This window comes from Sciurus vulgaris (genome assembly GCF_902686455.1).
Source record: "Sciurus vulgaris genome assembly, chromosome: 18".
Taxonomy (NCBI): domain Eukaryota; kingdom Metazoa; phylum Chordata; class Mammalia; order Rodentia; family Sciuridae; genus Sciurus; species Sciurus vulgaris.
In genome coordinates this window covers 1665903-1681100 of record NC_136479.1, presented here as the reverse complement: position 1 = coordinate 1681100, position 15198 = coordinate 1665903, and the positions used below count along the sequence as shown (strand labels likewise).

General features: G+C 63.2%; 2 protein-coding genes across 19 annotated transcripts in view; one reads left to right on the top strand and one right to left on the bottom strand.

Moving 5' to 3' along the window:
• PKD1 (polycystin 1, transient receptor potential channel interacting) overlaps positions 1-14695 on the top strand; it is a 41199-nt gene extending 26504 nt beyond the window's left edge. The window contains exons 17-46 of one of the 2 annotated variants that reach the window (XM_079120260.1): positions 504-647; positions 733-1012; positions 1078-1291; positions 1361-1520; positions 1980-2132; positions 2938-3082; positions 3171-3791; positions 4039-4195; positions 4420-4672; positions 4790-4985; positions 6219-6389; positions 6465-6608; positions 6680-6890; positions 6988-7114; positions 8044-8160; positions 8261-8310; positions 8565-8746; positions 8820-8913; positions 9227-9345; positions 9420-9622; positions 9689-9883; positions 10512-10651; positions 11021-11133; positions 11383-11527; positions 11652-11777; positions 11971-12145; positions 12313-12603; positions 12676-12810; positions 12914-13219; positions 13313-14695. In XM_079120260.1, coding sequence (XP_078976386.1) covers positions 504-647; positions 733-1012; positions 1078-1291; positions 1361-1520; positions 1980-2132; positions 2938-3082; positions 3171-3791; positions 4039-4195; positions 4420-4672; positions 4790-4985; positions 6219-6389; positions 6465-6608; positions 6680-6890; positions 6988-7114; positions 8044-8160; positions 8261-8310; positions 8565-8746; positions 8820-8913; positions 9227-9345; positions 9420-9622; positions 9689-9883; positions 10512-10651; positions 11021-11133; positions 11383-11527; positions 11652-11777; positions 11971-12145; positions 12313-12603; positions 12676-12810; positions 12914-13219; positions 13313-13774 — 5829 coding nt within the window. In that variant the 3' untranslated portion in view covers positions 13775-14695. Of the gene's footprint in view, positions 1-503; positions 648-732; positions 1013-1077; positions 1292-1360; positions 1521-1979; positions 2133-2937; positions 3083-3170; positions 3792-4038; positions 4196-4419; positions 4673-4789; positions 4986-6218; positions 6390-6464; positions 6609-6679; positions 6891-6987; positions 7115-8043; positions 8161-8257; positions 8311-8564; positions 8747-8819; positions 8914-9226; positions 9346-9419; positions 9623-9688; positions 9884-10511; positions 10652-11020; positions 11134-11382; positions 11528-11651; positions 11778-11970; positions 12146-12312; positions 12604-12675; positions 12811-12913; positions 13220-13312 lie in introns of both variants that reach the window. The other variant, XM_079120259.1, reaches the window with a different exon arrangement.
• The window catches only part of TSC2 (TSC complex subunit 2), a 34007-nt gene continuing 33489 nt past the window's right edge, over positions 14681-15198 (bottom strand). For all 17 annotated transcript variants that reach the window (XM_079120269.1, XM_079120279.1, XM_079120283.1 and 14 more), the window contains 2 exons: positions 15092-15190; positions 14681-14994 (listed from right to left, as the gene is read on the bottom strand). In XM_079120269.1, coding sequence (XP_078976395.1) covers positions 14757-14994; positions 15092-15190 — 337 coding nt within the window. In that variant the 3' untranslated portion in view covers positions 14681-14756. The remainder of the gene's footprint in view (positions 14995-15091; positions 15191-15198) is intronic.

Here is a 15198-nt window from a genome sequence, read left to right as displayed (position 1 = left end):
GTCCTCACTTCTGAATGGAAGGGGCCAGTTCTCGCTTTCATAGCCCCCTGCCCTGGAGTGGCCGAGAAAGTTAGGACCACTAGGCAGGTGGCAGCCACTCTTTTTATGGGGCAGGTCCTGCCAGTTTGGTGTCCTGGGGGGATGTCTCCCCCGCACTAGGCAGTTCTCAGTTGGCCCGCCAGGGAGAGACTCCTACCTAGAGAAGTCACCGCAGGAAGAGGGCACACCAGGCAAAGCCAGGCTGGCTAAGTTTTCTCACCCAGGCCCTGCCCAGGAACTTCTGGGAAAGGGTTGTGTGGCCTGATGTCCTTCCCCTGCCAAGCCTTGGTCTGTTCACCAGTCTGGGAGTCTTGCTGCTGTGGGCTTGCCCGTCACCCGCCAGCCTTAGCAAGACCCGGGCGGCAGACAACAAGCCTGGCCGGCTTCTGCTCCTTGGACTAACCCTCCCACGGCTGGGAGCTGGAAAGCCCAGAGGTCTTCCTGTGACTCCGCCCCCTCCCCAGGTGTTGATCAGGAGCGGCCAGGTGCCCATCGTGTCTCTGGAGTGCGTGTCCTGTAAGGCGCAGGCAGTGTACGCAGTGAGCCGCAGCTCCTACGTGTACCTGGAGGGCCGCTGCGACAACTGCAGCAGTGGCTCCAAGCGAGGGGTGAGCGGCGGCGGTGGGTGGGTCCCGGGTGTTGGCGGAGGGTGGCGGTGGCCGGCTCTCACCCAGCCTTGGCGGCGCCCCGCAGCGCTGGGCGGCGCGCACCTTCAGCAACAAGACGCTGGTGCTGGACGAGACGACCACGTCCACGGGCAGCTCTGGCATGCGGCTGGTGGTGCGGCGGGGCGTGCTGCGCGACGGCGAGGGCTACACCTTCACGCTGCGCGTGCTGGGCAGCTCGGGCGAGGAGGAGGGCTGTGCCTCCATCCGCCTCTCGCCCAACCGCCCGCCGCTCGGGGGCGTCTGCCGGCTCTTCCCGCTGGAGGCGGTGCGCGCGCTGACCACCAAGGTGCACTTCGAATGCGCGGGTGAGTGCGGGCTTCCGGGGAGGCCGGGCGTGCCCGGGAGGCCGCTGACACTGCCCGCCCCGCAGGCTGGCGCGATGCGGAGGATGTGGGCGCCCCTCTGGTGTACGCCCTGCTGCTGCGGCGCTGTCGCCAGGGCCACTGCGAGGAGTTCTGCATCTATAAGGGCAGCCTCCCAGCCTACGCCGCGGTGCTGCCGCCCGGCTTCGGGCCTCACTTCCAAGTTGACTTGGCGCTGGTCGTGCAGGACCAGCTGGGTGCCGCAGTGGTTGCCCTCAACAGGTGAGCGGGACCCCGGAAAGGGAGGACGTGGTGAATGCCACCCACTTATGGTGCACCCCTGTCCTGCAGGTCTCTGGCCATTGTTCTTCCAGAGCCCAACATTAGCTCCGTGGGCCTCACCCCCTGGCTGCACAGCCTGACGGCCACTGTGCTACCTGGGCTACTGATGCAGGCTGACCCCCAGCACGTCATTGAGTACTCACTGGCCCTCATCACTGTGCTCAATGAGGTCAGTAGGGGAACAGAGAGGTATCCCCCAGCACCTGCTCCACGGGGGCACCAAGACCTGAGCTCCTGACAGCCTCACAGAGGTCTCATCCTTGGAGCCTCAACTAGCTGAATCCCTAATGTCCTTGAGAGAGAGCGCACATGCACGTGCGCAGCGCCTGATCATCCCGTGCCCGTGTGCATTTGAGACAAGCCCTTTGTCACTGCGCTCTACCTCCAGCTCCCTCTGTCCTTGAAGTGACAGCTCCTGCTCTCAGCAGCCAGGCGTGCCAGGCCTTCCCCCATCAGCTCCACTGCAGCGCCCCCTGTGCCCCTGAACCTACAGGGCACATGCCCTGTTTTGCTCTTGAGGGTCAACCCTGGGCTTCAAGTCCCTGCCGCCCGGCAGCCTGACAGAGCTGTGCGTGACTGTTCTGGGTGCCCTGCCCACTGAGGCCCCTGTGCTCCCCGCCCGTGCCAGTATGAGCAGGCCCCGGTCGTGGCAGCAGAACCCCACCATGAACGGCAGCTGCGAGCCCAGATGCGCAAGAATATCACAGAGACCCTGGTGTCCCTTGGTGTTAACACTGTGGATGACATCCAGCAGATCACTGCTGCGCTGGCCCAGTGCATGGTAAGGGGGCCGGAAGCAGCACGCCCTCCAGACCTCCAGGCCCTGTGGCAGCGCCAGCTGTGGAGACTGGCTATCCAGCCCAGCAGCTCCCTTCCTGGCCTGTGCCAGTCTGCTGCTGCTGCCCAGTGTCAGTGCATAGTGTTCCCTTGCAGCCCTGAGGGTGGCCCAGAAAGAATAGCCCACGTGTGGGAAGGGGTGGCACAAAGCTCTTCCTCTTGCCTTTCTCTTGGGCCTGTGGTCACATCCCACTTAACTTGGTCCATCTGATGTGGTTTCCTCCACCCATAAGGTGTCCATTGCCCAAAGTCTAGGCTCGTGAGCAGAGCAGGAGACATATGACGGGGAGTAGTACTGTGCCCAGGATGGGAAGCAGATGGCTCCAGGGGCCTGGAGAGGAGGACCAAGTCCGCAGGAATAGAGGGCAGCAGAGAGCTTTTTGGGCGGAGGTGGCCCGTGGCTGCGTGGCCCCTGTAGCGTTGTGTGGCTGAGCCAGGGCCTCAGCATCTGCCTTGCTTTCAGTTGTGTGAAAAGACACTCTGGGGTGGTCAGTAGGACCATGCCAGCCAGCCCCAGGAGGAGCTTGGACGTTCCTGTGGTTGGGAGGATCCACAGACCTGTACAGAGGAAGGTTGAGGCGCTCCATGCCTGGGCAGGTGCTATGGCGTGGTGTACAGAGCGCCTGGAGGCAGGCTGCCCACACGCTGGCATTGTGAGCAGGCAGCCTGCCAAGTGTGGGAGGAGGGGGGAGCAGAAACTGGAGGCCGTGCAGCGGAGTGGTCTGGACTCTGCACCGGCCTCCATGCAGGTGTCCAGCAGGGAGCTCATGTGCCGCTCGTGCCTGAAGAAGACGCTGCACAAGTTGGAGGATATGATGCGCATCCTGCAGGCGGAGACCACCGAGGGCACCGTGACACCCACCACCATTGCAGACAGTATCCTCAACATCACAGGTGTGGGCCTGGGCCTCCCTGCGTCCTCCCCTCCAGCCTCCTGCAGGCTGCTCCCACAAAGTCCCCAACCTCCTGTGCCCGTCTGCAGGCGACCTCATCCACCTGGCCAGCTCGGATGTTCAGGGCCCCCAGGCCTCAGAGCTGGGGACTGAGCCGCCCTCCCTCATGGTGGCCTCCAAGGCCTACAACCTCTCGTCAGCTCTCATGTGTATCCTCATGCGTTCCCGCGTGCTCAACGAGGAGCCGCTGACCCTGGTGGGTGAGGAGATCATGGCCCAGGGCAAGCGCTCAGATCCGCTGAGCCTCCTCTGTTATGGCAACGCCTCGGGTCCTGGCTGCCACTTCTCTATCCCTGAGGCCTTCAGCGGGGCCCTGTCCAACCTCAGTGACGTGGTGCAGCTCATCTTCCTCGTGGATTCCAACCCCTTTCCCTTTGGCTACATCAGCAACTACACAGTCTCCACCAAGGTGGCCTCCATGGCCTTCCAGACACAGGCCGGTGCCCAGATCCCCATTGAGCGGCTGGCTGCAGAGCGTGCCATCACAGTGAAGGTGCCCAACAACTCGGACCAGGCCGCCCAGGGCCCCCACGCCCCTGCAGGCTCCGCCATCGTCCAGCCCCAGGCCTCAGTCAGCGCTGTGGTCACCCCAGACAGCAGCAGCCCTGAGGCAGGGCTGCACCTGCAGGTCACCTACGTGGTGCTGAGCGGTGGGTGTTACAGGCAGCATGTGTATAGCCTCCCTTCCTCCCAGCCTTGTCCCTGGGGAAGAGACAGCCCATGCTTGTGGCTGCAGTTGGGGCCTGCCTCCTGCTCTCGGGCCTCGCTGGAGGGCACCTGGGGCTTGGAGAAGCACAGGCTGCTCCCATGTGGAGGATAAGCCTGAGGCAGAAGGCCTCAGAGGGTGTCCCGGGGGGTGCCTCCTGGGTGGGTGGCCAACGCCATGCATGCCCCCAGAGCGCTACTCATCTGAGGAGCCCGAGCCCTACCTGTCCGTCTATCTGCACTCGGCGCCCCGACCCAACGAGCACAACTGCTCAGCCAGCCGGAGGATCAGCCTGGAGGTGCTTCAGGGTGCTGACCACAGGCCCTACACCTTCTTCATTGCCCCGGGGTGAGCACCTCCTCCTGGACTGGACAGACTGGGGCCTGGCGTGGGCTGGGCCGGGCTGACATGGCTTGGTCTGCGTTGGCCAAGGGCATGTGGGTTCTGTGAGAATCTGTGGCAGCAGAAGGCTGGGTAGCTGGCCAGACCCAGCAGCTGTGGCAGGAGCACCCCAGGCCTGGATCCCGGAACCCAGTGGAGTCTGACCGTGACTCTTCCTCTGTCCTGGGCAGGACCCGAGACCCAGGTGGGAGTTACTACCTGAACCTGACCAGCCACTTCCGCTGGTCGGCACTGGAGGTGTCCGTGGGCCTGTACACATCCCTGTGCCAGTACTTCAGCGAGGAGGCAATGATGTGGAGGACCGAGGGGCTCGTGCCCCTGGAGGAGACCTCTCCCAGCCAGGCCGTCTGCCTCACCCGCCACCTCACTGCCTTTGGTGCCAGCCTCTTTGTGCCCCCCAGCCATGTCCAATTCATCTTTCCTGTGAGTGGTGCCCCATTCCTAGGACTTTACAGGGGCAAGAGGGCTGGCATGGGCTCTTCCTCTGGCATCAGGTTAGGCATATGAATGACCTCCTGGGCCTGATGGCTGTCTTCCCAGGAGCCGGCCTCCGGCATGAACTCCATTGTCCTGCTGACCTGCGCTGTGTGCTTGCTGACCTATGTGGTCATGGCTGTGATCCTGCGCAAGCTGGACCAGCTGGATGTCTGCCGGGCCCGCATCATCCCTTTCTGCGGGAGGGGAGGCCACTTCAAGTATGAGATCCTGGTCAAGACCGGCTGGGGCCGAGGCGCAGGTGAGTCCGGGACCCACCCCCTCCGGCCCCCAGCTCAGCCGTGGGCTTGCCCTGGCAGCTCCCCAGTGCCCATGGTGCCAGGCCTGCAGGCTGAGGTTCCTGAGTGCTGCACGAAGCCGGGAATGACCTCGTGGGCCTTGCTCATCCTTGAGAAGAGCCGAGGGAAGGAAGCTGGCTGCCGTGTGGTGGTCCTCACGCTGCTGCCTAGGGCTCTGAGCTTGGGCTGTGCAGACTGCAGAATGAGCTCGGCAACCAGCTAGGGTTGTTCTGTGACCTCCCAGACTTCTTCCAAAGCACTGAAAATGACAGGTTCCCCAGCATGAACTCCACGCAGCTCGGGCTGTCTGGGAAGCATGCGTGTGACTCGGGACGAGCATCAGTGCATGTTTCCTCCTGCACGCTGTTCCTGAGTGGCCTGGACAGTGCTCGCTGTCTGTCCCTCTGTGCCCTGGGAGTGTCAGGCCCCTGGTCTCTGATGGCCTGCATCTCCCTCTTGCGTTCAGTACTGTGGAATGTCGCCCTGTGTTCTTTGGGAGGGTTTCCCCAGCCCTGTCCTGCTCTGACAGCCACCTTTGACCACTTGCCTCACTGGGTGAGTCCGTTTGCCCGGCGAGCCCCCGATCGCCTGGTGAGGCTCACGTGGGGCAGCGCACTACCCTCTGGCCATGGCTTCAGCAGCTCCATTCACCTTTGGTCTGAATTTCAGTGCTGCCTTTTTTCTGTTTCTTCCTTCTCCCGAGTGCTGAGGACTGAACCCGGGGCCCCCTGCATGCTGGGTGCACACTCCACCACTGGGTCGCACCCCAGGCTGCTGTGTTTTCATTTCTCAACTGTGTTCTCATTAACATCTGATTCTCTCTCTTGATTACCCGTTTTTTAAAACTCACATCAGTTTGCCAGCTGCAGTGGCGCACGCCTATAATCCCAGTGGCTGGGAGGCTGAGGCAGGAGGATCATGAGTTCAAAGCCAGCCTCAGCAACTTAGGCCCAGAGCAATTCAGCGAGACCCTGTCTCAAAATAAAATATAAGAAAGAACTGGGATGTGGCTCAGTGGTATAGCACATGCCTAGTATCTGCTAGGCCCTGAGTTAATCCCCAGTGCCACCAGCAAAACAAAACAACTGCAGACCAAGGACTCCCGCGCTTGTCGAGTGAACGAAGGCTGATGGAATGACTTGTCTGCACTCACGCACAGTGGGCAGCAAACCCGGCTCTCGCCTCTTCCATCCTAGGTACCACAGCCCATGTGGGCATCATGCTGTATGGAGTGGACAGCCGGAGTGGCCACCGGCACCTGGATGGGGACAGAGCCTTCCACCGCAACAGCCTGGACATCTTCCAGATCGCCACCCCACACAGCCTGGGCACGGTGTGGAAAATCAGAGTCTGGCACGACAACAAAGGTCTGGGCGGGTGCCACGGCCGCCCTGCGCACCCCTAGCACCCCGTGGCCCTCACCTCGTCCCTCCCCTCCACAGGGCTCAGCCCCGCCTGGTTCCTGCAGCACATCATCGTCAGGGACCTACAGAGTGGCCGCAGCACCTTCTTCTTGGTCAACGACTGGCTGTCTGTGGAGACGGAGTCCAACGGGGGCCTGGTGGAGAAGGAGGTGCTGGCTGCAAGTAAGGCTGCTGCCCGGCAGGGTGGGGCTGGGGTGCTGGAGGCCTTCTGCAGCCCTGCCCTCTGCTCCCAGGCCAGGCAGCCCTCTGGCAGTTCCGGCGCCTCCTTGTGGCCGAGCTGCAGCGTGGTTTCTTTGACAAGCACATCTGGCTGTCCATGTGGGACCGGCCGCCTCGGAGCCGCTTCACTCGTGTGCAGAGGGCCACCTGCTGTGTCCTCCTCTTCTGCCTTTTCCTGGGTGCTAATGCTGTGTGGTATGGGGTCGTGGGCGATGCCACTTACAGGTGGGTGTCTGTGGGGCCAGGATGGCTTCCCCTTGCCCAGCTCCATGGGTCCACCCTCCATCCTAACCTGGCCCAGTTTTTCTTTCCTGCCATGCAGTGTGGGGCCTGTGTCCAGCCTGATCCCACCCAGTGTCGACACGGTTGCCGTTGGTCTGGTGTCCAGCGTCATTGTCTACCCTGTCTACTTGGCCATCCTCTTCCTCTTCCGGATGACCAGGAGCAAGGTGAGCAGGGGCCAGGGCCTCAGAGCTCAAGGGCAGAGCGGAGCCCCTTCCCAGGCTGATTACTGTGCAGCCCAGTGTGGTGGTCAAAGGGAAAAATCAATGACACAAAAGCTAGTTCTTTGAAAAGTTCAACAAAATACACAAAATTTTAGCTAGATTGACCAAGAAGAAGAAAATGAAGAAGACTCAAATGGCCAAAATCCTGAGTGAAAGGGGGACGGTGCACCTTTTTACTGACATCGATGAGACATGGGGATGCCCTGAGTCCTGTGCCCCACGGGCAGCAAGAAGAGAAGTGGACCTGTCGCTCGAATAGGAGGCGCTACCAAAGCCAGCTCAGAAGCAGGCAGAGCAGCCTGGCAGTGAGGAGGCTGAACCAGCACTTAGAGCCTCCACACAGAAAGCCAGGCCCAGATGGCTTCATGGTTAAAGGTCACCCGTCACCCCAGTTCTTTTCGAACTCCTCTAAGATAAACAAGAGGAAGGGACACTTTCTAACTTTTCCATGAGGCCAGCACTATCTTGACACCAAAGTCAGACAGGGAAGTCACAAGAAAAGGAAATGGCACCCCTGTCCTTGCCAAGGCGCACGCCCCAGCCTCACACAGAACCTGCAGCACGTGAAGGGGCTCGAGGACAGTGCCAGAGCAAAGTGTAGCCTGGGATCAAACCCAGGGCCTTGCGTACGCAGGCAAGCACTCCACCACTGGGCTGCCGGCCCAACCTGAGACCGAGCTGGTTAGCGTACCAGTCACGTTTCGAGGGCTGAATGGCGTGTAGCTGGAGTCCACCGTGCAGCATAGATCTGCCCATCGTCCTAGGACGTTCTTGCACAGCCCTGGTCTGGACCGTCCTGCCTGCTCATGAGGTAGCTCATCTTGCTCCCCTGAGGAGGGGTCAGAGCCGTGACCACCGCGGTCTCCCTGCAGGCGCCTGGCGGCCTGAGCCCCACCCCCACGGCACCTCGGGCTCTGGATGTTGACAGCTGCCTGGACTCCTCTGTGCTGGACAGCTCCTTTCTCACACTCGCCGGCCTCCGCGCTGAGGTGAGGGCCCCTGCGGGACTGTGGCCCGTGTGGCCTGCCTGGGCTGGGGTCCTGCGCCTCTGCTGCCCAGACCCTGAGGCAGCTTTGTACTTGTCAGCAGGCCTTCGCTGGGCAAGTGAAGAGTGACTTGTTTCTGGACGATTCTAAAAGGTGGGGCTGCCTGGAGGAACTCCAGCCTTGGCCTAGGTCAGCTGTGTCTGGCGTGTATTGGGATGGCTGCTCCGTGTCTTCTTCCATGATGTGCGGGCTCTGGCATTGTCACACGGGCCCCACGGTCCACTCAGGAGCACCGTGTCCCTGTGCCCGCTGCTTGTGTGTCTGTGTGTGCCTGGACTTGGTTTAAGCAGATGCAGGCATGTGCCCCCACCCCACCCTGTGCTCTTGCTGACCCATGTCACTCGCAGCCTCGTGTGCTGGCCGTCCAGCGAAGGCACGCTCAATTGGCCAGACCTGCTCAGCGACCCATCCATCGTGGGCAGCACCCTGCAGCGGTTGGCACAGGGTCAGAGGAGCCACATGCTGGGCCCAGAGGAGGATGGCCTCTCCCTGGTCAGCCCCTCACCTTCCAAGTGCTTCTCAGCCTCAGGTGAGCCAGGAGGGGAGGAGGGGAGGCTCGAGGCCTGGTGCTGATCCTGCCTGACGTGTCCTGCTTCCTCAAGATGAAGACCTGATCTGCCAGGTCCTGGCCGAAGGGACCAGCAGCCTGGCTACCACCCAGGACACCCATGTGGAGACGGACCTGCTCACCGGCCTGTGAGTGCTCTGTTCCTGAGGGAGGGGTCGTCCTGAGATGGGGACTGCTCAGGGAAGTGGGAGCCCAGGCCAACTAGCCTTGCTCCCCACTCGGGTGGGGTGAGGACTTCATGGCTGGACCCCACTCCCGAGGTGCTGGGCAGTGGTGTGTAAGCAGGAAGCAAGGGGAGAGGGCCCTGGTGTCTGGAGCTCCCAGCACACGCCCACCTGGCCCAAGGCCCGAGAGGCCCAGGGACTGACTGCCCAGATGAGTGTGGGCCACGGCCGTGCCTCTGCCTGGGAGGTATGGATCGTGCCTCGCCCTGTGCCCCAGGTCCAGGGCTCCAGCGGAGAAGACGGCGGTGCTGGCACTGCAGAGGCTGGCGGAGAAGGAGCCACCCAGCCCAGGCCTAACCTGGGAACAGCCCCCCTCGGCAAGGCTCCCCAGGACAGGTGCGCTCGTGGGTCAGGTGCCCCTCCACCCCCTCCCTCTGGGCGTCCAGTCACACAGCTGTCTCTGTCCTCAGGACTAGTGGAGGGTCTGCGGAAGCACCTGCTGCCCACGTGGTGTGCCTCCCTGGCTCACGGGCTCAGCCTGCTCTTGGTGGCTGTGGCCGTGGGGGTCTCAGGGTGGGTCGGCGCCAGCTTCCCCCCGAGCGTGAGTGTCATGTGGCTCCTCTCCAGCAGCTGCAGCTTCCTGGCCTCCTTCCTTGGCTGGGAGCCACTTAAGGTGAGTGGGTTGCAGGGGGTGGGCCGCCAGCCTCCTGCTGGCTGGCTGATGCCACCCCCGCCTCAGGTCCTGTTGGAAGCCCTCTACTTCTCACTGGTGGCCAAGCGGCTGCACCCAGATGAGGATGATACCTTGGTGGAGAGTCCGGCTGTGACCCCTGTGAACGAGCGTGTGCCCCGTGTGCGGCCCCCACATGGTTTTGCACTCTTCCTGGCGAAGGAGGAAGCCCGCAAGGTCAAGAGGCTGCATGGCATGCTGAGGGTGAGCTCAGGCTCGGCAGCAGCGCCCACCATCCATCTCCCTCCCAGTTCCTGGCCAGCAGATGCATAAATGGCCTGTTCCCCTTTCTTGACCACAGAAGGCCCTCTAGTGGGCATTTAAAGTGCTGCGGCCCCTGCCTTGACGCCTTCCTCTCACCCCTTCTACCTACCAACAGCCATCCATGCTGCTGGGCATCTCAGATCCCTGTTCCCAGTTGGCTTTTTTAGGGGAGTTGGGGGATACCGGGTGCTTAACCACTGAGCCACATCCGAGCACTTTATTTTTTTATTTTAAGACAGGGTCTCCCTAAGTTGCTTAGGGCCTTGCTAAGTTGCTGAGGCTGACCTCGGACTTGAGATCCTCCTGCCTCAGCCTCCTGAGATGCTGGCACTACAGGTGTGGCCACTGTGCCTGGCTCCCACTTGGCTTTATAGGGCCCTGGGCACAGCAGCCTTGTTCTTCAGTTGCCTGTGTGTCTGCCTCCAAGAGGGGCCCTCGTAGGGCATTTGTGCTGCTGCTCCTTAACACCAGATGGCCTTGCCAGGACGTTTGCTGCCCAGCAGCCTGAAGCCCTGCTCTGACACCATGGGCTGGGATCAGCTAACAGCAGTGCCATCCTTGTCCCCAGAGCCTCTTGGTGTACATGCTGTTCCTGCTGGTGACGCTGCTGGCCAATTATGGAGATGCCTCATGCCACAGCCATGCCTACCGTCTGCAGAGTGCCATCAAGCAGGAGCTGGATAGCCAGGCCTTCCTGGCCATCACCCGGTAGGAGCCCCAAGACTCACTTGTCTGTTGGTCCAGGGTGGTGCTGATGCCCACCAAGACCAACTTTGATCTTGCTTAGTTCAGCCCAGCCCCTAGGGCACGTTTGGAAATACCTAGATACATCTTGGTGTGAGGAATCAAACAGGTGCTGTAGGTCTTAGTGGGCAGAGACCAGAGAGACTGGCAAGCATGCCGCAGTGCACAGTACAGCCCTGGGACAGCTTCGACATCAGCAGGCCAGGCCAGAGCACCGCACTCTGGCCTTTTCCTCCCAGGCTGCAGCCACGGAGGTTTCTGGGCTTCTGGCCCCCAGTGGACCAGGGAAGCCAGTGGCTGGAGTGCGTGACTAGTGTCTCCTGTTGCTGGCAGGTCTGAGGAGTTCTGGCCATGGATGTCCCATGTGCTGCTGCCCTACGTCCATGGGAACCAGTCCAGTCCCGAGCTGGGGCCCCCACGGTTGCGGCAGGTGCGGCTGCAGGAAGGTGAGCCCAGTGGGTGCTTAGCCTTGCTCTTTCCACAGCAGACTGTGGCTCCTGCTTCAGCTCCAGTGCCTGGCCGTGGCGTTTACCCTTATCCTGCCTCAGTTCCTTTCTATGAACAGAACAACATCTGCCTTCTGGGTTGCTGGGAGGATGCAGGGATCATGCAGCACAGGAGCTTAGCCCAGCCGATGGGACAGTGAGGGTGCCCATTGGGGTGGTGATCGTGCGCCGGGCTCCTCTGCCTTCTAGCACTCTTCCCGGACCGCCTGGGCTCAGGGGTGCACGTGTGCTCAGCAGCAGGCGGCTTTAGCACCAGTGACCACGGCGTTGGCTGGCAGAGTGGAGCCCACAACGACTCTGAGTCATGGACCTACTCTGCACCTGACATGCTGGGGTGAGCAGAGTGAGGGCGCAGGGGCCCCTGCAGGTGGGGCCTTCTCCAGAGGAACCCCTCGCTAGCCCGCCTGGCTCTCAGGTGCCTGCAGGCTGGGGCAGCTCCAACACTGGCCTCCCTGCAGTGCCTGGTACTGGGGATACTGTGCGGTGTACGACAGCGGAGGCTACGTGCAGGAGCTGGGCCTGAGTCTTGAGGAGAGCCGTGCGCGGCTGGGCTTCCTGCAGCTGCACAACTGGCTGGACAGCAGGTGGGTGCCAGCTGTTCAGGCAGCTACTTCCCCTGCAGGCCCCTTCCCCGCTCCCAGCCAGCCCTGTCTGGTTGTCACTAGTCCCCAGGGAGGCCCCCTCACGACGACCACCCCACCGTCCTGCTTCACGCCCTCCTGCCCTCATCAGGCCCTCCCTGCATGCCGTATCCCACTGACCCTGCCCTCCGCGCAGGAGCCGCGCAGTGTTCGTGGAGCTCACGCGCTACAGCCCCGCTGTGGGGCTGCACGTCGCCGTCACGCTGCGCCTTGAGTTCCCCACTGCTGGCCGCGCCCTGGCGGCCCTCAGCATCCGCCCATTCGCGCTGCGGCGCCTCAGCTCGGGACTGTCACTGCCTCTGCTGACCTCGGTAGGCAGCTCCCGGGCGTGACCTCGCCCCTCCACGCGGGGGTCTCCTCAGCCTCGGCCCCGCCCCGCCGGGCCCCGCCCCTGCAGCCTGGCCACGCCGCCTCCGCTGCCGCGGAGGCCGCTCCCAGCCTCCCTCGAGGCCCTGACCCGCCTACCGGCCGCCCACAGGTGTGCTTGCTGCTGTTCGCACTGTACTTCTCGGCGGCAGAGGTGCGCGCCTGGCGCAGGGAGGGTTGTGTGCGCACAACGCGGCCCGGGGCCTGGGCGCGGTGGCTGCTGGTGGCGCTGACCACGGCCACGGCACTGGTGCGCCTGGCCCAGCTGAGCGCCGCCGACCGCCAGTGGGCCCGCTTTGTGCGCGGCCGCCCGCGCCACTTCACGAGCTTCGACCAGGTCGCGCAGCTGAGCGCCGTGGCCAGGGGCCTGGCCGCCTCGCTGCTCTTCCTGCTCTTAGTCAAGGTGAGGACTGGACAGGCGGGCTTGGGGCTGGGCACAGACCCCGGGTCGCCAGTTGACGCCCCCTGCCTGCAGGCCGCCCAGCAGCTGCGGTTCGTGCGCCAGTGGTCGGTTTTCGGCAAGACACTCTGCCGTGCCCTGCCGGAGCTGGCGGGTGCCACCTTGGGACTGCTTGTGCTCGGCGCGGCCTATGCCCAGCTGGCCGTCCTGGTAGGTGACGATGCGGAGTCCCTCTGGGAGGCCCTCGCCCCTGCCCAGCCTCACCCCTCGCCCCTGCCCAGCCTCACCCCTCCCTGGTGCTGCTTCCCCACAGCTGGTATCCTCCTGTGTGGACTCCCTCCAGAACGCGGCCCGGGCACTCCTGGTGCTGTGCCCAGGGCCCCGGGCTCCCACCCTGTGCCCCGCTGGTTCTTGGTACCTACCCCCGCTGCTGTGTGTGGGGCTCTGGGCTCTGCGGCTGTGGGGCGCCCTGAGGCTGGGGGCAGTCCTCCTGCGCTGGCGGTATCACGCCCTGCGGGGAGAGCTCTACCGCCCGGCCTGGGAGCCCCAGGACTACGAGATGGTGGAGCTGTTCCTGCGCAGGCTGCGCCTCTGGATGGGCTTCAGTAAGGTCAAAGAGGTGGGTACGGCCCAGTGGGGGGGAGAGGGACGCACCCTGGGCCCAGTGAGCCCAGGGTGCACCGGACTGACCGAGCCCCTGTGCCGCCCCCAGTTCCGCCACAAGGTCCGCTTTGAAGGGATGGAGCCGCTGCCCTCCCGCTCCTCCAGGGGCTCCAAGTCATCCCCAGACGCACCCCCCGCCAGCACCAGCTCCAGTGCCTCACGCCCCTCCACTGCCTCCAGCCAGCAGGACGGGCTGAGTGTGGGCCCCAGCCACCCCGGGCCAAGGGGGGAGCCTGAGCCCGAGCCCTCCCGTCTCCTTGTCGTCTTTGAGGCCCTGCTGACCCAGTTTGACCGACTCAACCAGGCCACAGAAGACGTCTACCAGCTGGAGCAGCAGCTGCAGAGCCTGCAAGGCCACAGGAGCAGACGGCCTCCTGCCTCACCTTCCCCCCGCACCAGGCCAACCCTGCCCAGCCACCTTGCCCAGCCAGGTCGGGGTATGGACCTGGCCACCGGACCTAGCAGGCCATGCCGGTGGGCTAAGAACAAGGTCCACCCGAGCAGTACTTAGCCCCAGGGAATCTGGGCCATGCTCCTCCTTTGGGGCAGGGCCTGTGGCTTTGCTCTGGCTCCTCCGAGCCAGGGTAGACACCGCTCAGTATTATCTTCTGCCACCCTCAAAGTTTCGGGTCAGGCAGAAGGCTGCACGCAGGTTTCCCAGAGAGCAGGCGGGGTGGGTCTGCCTGTCTCTGTGGGCTTCAGCACTTTAAAGAGGCTGCGACCAGCCAGGACCCAGGGCCCCTCCCCAGCTCCCTGCAGGAACAGCAGCATTGGACCAGTGAGAACCCAGCTGGGTCGCTAACTTATTTCCCGAAGTCCTCAGGTACAGCGGGCTGTGCCCGGCCCTCCCCTGGGCAGCCGTATCCCCTCGCTAAGGATCCAGGCTTTCAGGAGGGTTGAGCTGCACCTCCTGTGGTCCATCCCCTAAGTTATTACCTCTCCTCCTCGCCCCTGCAGCACATTCACCTCCAGTGCCCTCCGTAGTGTGTCCACCATCAGTAATTTATATAGGATTGAAATGTATATATTTTTGTATGTCGCTACTTTTCACTAGGCCTGAGGGACCTGGTGGTTGAAGCTGGGCCCTGTGGCTGGGTCCAAGTCTGGCCTTGGGCAAGTGCTGGTCAGCACCATGCCCTTGGCTTTCCTCTCCTGCCTGGGGCCTGGTGGAAGGCAGCACCCAGGCCTGCTGGTGTGGGGTCTCGGCAAGGGCGACAGGCAGGCAGGGGAGGGCCCCTCCTGGGGGCTGGCTCCTGGGGCTGGGGAGGTGACATGTGACAGTGTGAGGTGGAGGCCTGAGCGTGACACCCGGCACCGCTGAGGTGGGCATGCCCGCTTCAGTGGCCATGGCCACAGGTATCGCCTCAATCCTGCCCCCAACCCCACAAAACAGACAAAGTCAAATAAAGGAGCTGTCTGACTGCTACCTGCACCTGTGTCTGAGTGCTGGGGGCACAGGGCCAGTTTATTTCGTGTACACAGACTACTGTCCATCATCCTGGGGGAGGGGCGGACAGGGAGGAGCTGGCCACGCAGCAAACCCTGGGCGCCTGCAGGGCCTCACACAAACTCGGTGAAGTCATCCACGGAGGAGATGAGGCGCTTCCGCTGGCCTGCCTCACAGGCGGCTGTGGGCTCAGCTGGGGCCTGGGCCTGGGCTCTGGTGTGGGCCGTGGGCTGCATCTGCAGCAGAGGCAGGCTGGGGTTCGAGTAGTGGGCTTCCTCGCGGATCTGAGTGGGGAGAGGGCTTTGGCAGCAAGCCCAGGAGGGCGGCACTCGCTCTGCTCAAGCCGCGTGCTGCCCTGGCCCTGCCGGCGCGTCTCCCTACCCGGTGGCGGAGCCGTTTGATGTGGCGGAGCCGGGCGATCCACTTGGAGGGGTAGATGTCTGTGGGGTTGGAGCGACTATGGTGCACCTGCGAGGCCATCTGGGCCA